Below are 3830 nucleotides of genomic sequence, written 5' to 3' on the forward strand. Positions count from 1 at the left end.
AATATATATATAATTTTATAAATATGCATAAAATATTATTTGGAAAATATTTAGTTTCTATTACATTACATTATCATGTTTTTTGTACTCAATATAGTCATATACTGTTAGGTGTAGTATTTGTTGGTTTGTGTCTTTGTTTATTATTTTAATCAAATTTATTTATTTCATGCGATCTTATTTTTATTTCTAGCAGACCTCCGTTTGACGCCTATATAGCGCACTTGGGGCCACAGTCCCTCACATAAATTATGAAGAACAAAAAAGAAGAATTAATTTATTAAAATAAATAAATAAAAGAACCAGGGTGTACTTGTGTGCACACTCATCTCTGAAGCTGTCTTTGAGAATTTCGATACATGTGAAGTCTCAACGCTCGGTAAATACGCAACACTGACCTCCAGCGTTACAGCAGAAAGCAGCGCGCGAGCGCTGTGCGTTAATGACGTAATTTCAGTGCGCCTGCTCGCGCGCCTAGTAGAAAAATAAACAGGAAGAATGGTAGTTAACGTAAAGAGCGGAGTGCTAAAGGGGGCGGGGTTTAGTTGGTTTGGTACGCTGTGTACGACTTTTTACTTTAACTTTAGTTATTCAGGTGAACCTATGAGGTGACCATATCAACGCGGTCAGGACGGACCGATCACAGTCGTCTGTGTTTACTGTAAATTATCTTTTATAGAGATTACTAGAGGATTTTTAAAAAAGTTGTGTCAGAAACCACGTGATTTCAAATAACAATTTACTTTTTTAATACGCTTTAATAAGTGTAATTTGTTGACGTCCGAGCCTCACGCGCCCCCTAGAGGATAAACTGCTTTATGTCTCATAGGAAATAGTCAATAGAAACATATTCGCTTCTACTGCTCTGCACAGTTGGGCGTGTTAGCCGTTAGCATTTCCAAACAAAACATTATTGTGCTTCTTCGTACCCTTTCTAGTGAATCTTGATTTTACAGTTGTATTTGCTATGCCGTCCTCATTTTGCTACGTTCATTTTCCACTTTTATGTTCAGTCCAGAGAATAACAACAGGCACGGAAACTTAGGAAAGCAGACAGCTTGGCTCAAATGACTGGCAGATTGGTCTTTTTTATATATTAAATGAATTTCAAAGTGTGTTTTTGTCAACGGCATAAGAATCTGACAGCAAATCTGTTCATATCTTCTCATACACTTCACACATTTCTGAAAGCAGTAAGTAAAACCTGTTCTGTACATTCTTCAGACATCTGTCACTTTCATCTTTCCAGACGTTTTTTTAAGAAAGAAAATGAATTGGTCATTTCACAAATGCCGAATTTGTGGAAAAGCAGAATGGATGGATGGTTCTATATATTTTCATTTATTAATTAGAAACTTTTTCTTTTAATTGTGTTATTATTATTATTATTATTTACATACAAATAAATAATATGATATAAACGCCTATCATGTTATGAACTGCTATGTATTTGTTTCATAGCGCCAACAGCAAATTCTTGGGTTATTTATTCTGTATATGCAGTAAAACTAAGTGTAGCATCTGCAATAACTTCTATTTTGTTATTAAATTATTAGTACTTCCATATAAATGATCTTTCTTATACATGCTGTTTGAGACGTTTGGCTTTCTCAAGGTTTTTGGTGGGGATCTGTAAAATCCTCAGCTGATGGATCCTGTTCCAGGTTCCAAACGTTCTACTCGATCACCAAGAGGAGCACCAGAAACCAAAGTGAGAGAATGTTTATATTCCATTGCCAGAAGACATTCATGTTGACCATTTAAAGGAATAGTTAACCTAAAATAAAAAAAATTACTCTCCCTTAGGGCATCCAAGATGTAGAAGAGTTTTTTTTTTTTTATCTGAATAGATTTGGAGAAATTTAGCATTGCATCAATTGCTCACCATTGGTTCCTTTGCAGTGAATGGGTGCCGTCAGAATGAGAGTCCAAACAGCTGATTGTTGGTTGCATGTTTGTAAAAAACAAATCAATCAAGATATTTTTTTCTCTATCCATAATATGCACTGTGAAAAAAAAAATTGTCTCATCTGAATCAGGAGAGAAATAGGCACAGATCAAGCACTGTTTACAAGTGCAAACAGTTCTAAGCAAATATCTTGGTGGATGTTGCTGTGAGAGGTGGGGGAAGGAAGTTCAAGTATTATGTCCTTGTATTTTGGCCAAAAGTGAAGGTTTAAAGTTAAAACGCCTTAATGATGGTTTTGTTTCTTAAAACCATGCATCTTTTCACAAGATGTAAATTGATGGACTGGAGTGGTGTGGATTACTTGTGGATTATTGTGATGTTTTTATCAGCTGTTTGGACTCTCATTCTGACGGCACCCATTCACTAATAGAAACATATTCGCTTCTACTGCTCTGCACAGTTGGGCGTGTTAGCCGTTAGCATTTCCAAACAAAACATTATTGTGCTTCTTCGTACCCTTTCTAGTGAATCTTGATTTTACAGTTGTATTTGCTATGCCGTCCTCATTTTGCTACGTTCATTTTCCACTTTTATGTTCAGTCCAGAGAATAACAACAGGCACGGAAACTTAGGAAAGCAGACAGCTTGGCTCAAATGACTGGCAGATTGGTCTTTTTTATATATTAAATGAATTTCAAAGTGTGTTTTTGTCAACGGCATAAGAATCTGACAGCAAATCTGTTCATATCTTCTCATACACTTCACACATTTCTGAAAGCAGTAAGTAAAACCTGTTCTGTACATTCTTCAGACATCTGTCACTTTCATCTTTCCAGACGTTTTTTTAAGAAAGAAAATGAATTGGTCATTTCACAAATGCCGAATTTGTGGAAAAGCAGAATGGATGGATGGTTCTATATATTTTCATTTATTAATTAGAAACTTTTTCTTTTAATTGTGTTATTATTATTATTATTATTTACATACAAATAAATAATATGATATAAACGCCTATCATGTTATGAACTGCTATGTATTTGTTTCATAGCGCCAACAGCAAATTCTTGGGTTATTTATTCTGTATATGCAGTAAAACTAAGTGTAGCATCTGCAATAACTTCTATTTTGTTATTAAATTATTAGTACTTCCATATAAATGATCTTTCTTATACATGCTGTTTGAGACGTTTGGCTTTCTCAAGGTTTTTGGTGGGGATCTGTAAAATCCTCAGCTGATGGATCCTGTTCCAGGTTCCAAACGTTCTACTCGATCACCAAGAGGAGCACCAGAAACCAAAGTGAGAGAATGTTTATATTCCATTGCCAGAAGACATTCATGTTGACCATTTAAAGGAATAGTTAACCTAAAATAAAAAAAATTACTCTCCCTTAGGGCATCCAAGATGTAGAAGAGTTTTTTTTTTTTTATCTGAATAGATTTGGAGAAATTTAGCATTGCATCAATTGCTCACCATTGGTTCCTTTGCAGTGAATGGGTGCCGTCAGAATGAGAGTCCAAACAGCTGATTGTTGGTTGCATGTTTGTAAAAAACAAATCAATCAAGATATTTTTTTCTCTATCCATAATATGCACTGTGAAAAAAAAAATTGTCTCATCTGAATCAGGAGAGAAATAGGCACAGATCAAGCACTGTTTACAAGTGCAAACAGTTCTAAGCAAATATCTTGGTGGATGTTGCTGTGAGAGGTGGGGGAAGGAAGTTCAAGTATTATGTCCTTGTATTTTGGCCAAAAGTGAAGGTTTAAAGTTAAAACGCCTTAATGATGGTTTTGTTTCTTAAAACCATGCATCTTTTCACAAGATGTAAATTGATGGACTGGAGTGGTGTGGATTACTTGTGGATTATTGTGATGTTTTTATCAGCTGTTTGGACTCTCATTCTGATGGCACCCATTCACT

The 3830-nt window shown here is 35.0% G+C and overlaps 1 protein-coding gene across 2 annotated transcripts in view; it reads left to right on the forward strand.

The window, feature by feature from the left end:
* Nucleotides 1-855: 855 nt before the first annotated feature.
* LOC107743106 (histone deacetylase 6-like) overlaps nt 856-3830 on the forward strand; it is a 14199-nt gene continuing 11224 nt past the window's right edge. The window contains exons 1-2 of one of the 2 annotated variants that reach the window (XM_016556220.1): nt 856-1193; nt 1616-1711. In XM_016556220.1, coding sequence (XP_016411706.1) covers nt 1649-1711 — 63 coding nt within the window. In that variant the 5' untranslated portion in view covers nt 856-1193; nt 1616-1648. Of the gene's footprint in view, nt 1194-1615; nt 1712-2339; nt 2690-3111; nt 3208-3830 lie in introns of those variants that run through there. The other variant, XM_016556221.1, reaches the window with a different exon arrangement.

Source organism: Sinocyclocheilus rhinocerous, unplaced genomic scaffold (assembly GCF_001515625.1).
Source record: "Sinocyclocheilus rhinocerous isolate Xijiao unplaced genomic scaffold, SAMN03320098_v1.1 scaffold797, whole genome shotgun sequence".
Lineage (NCBI taxonomy): Eukaryota > Metazoa > Chordata > Actinopteri > Cypriniformes > Cyprinidae > Sinocyclocheilus > Sinocyclocheilus rhinocerous.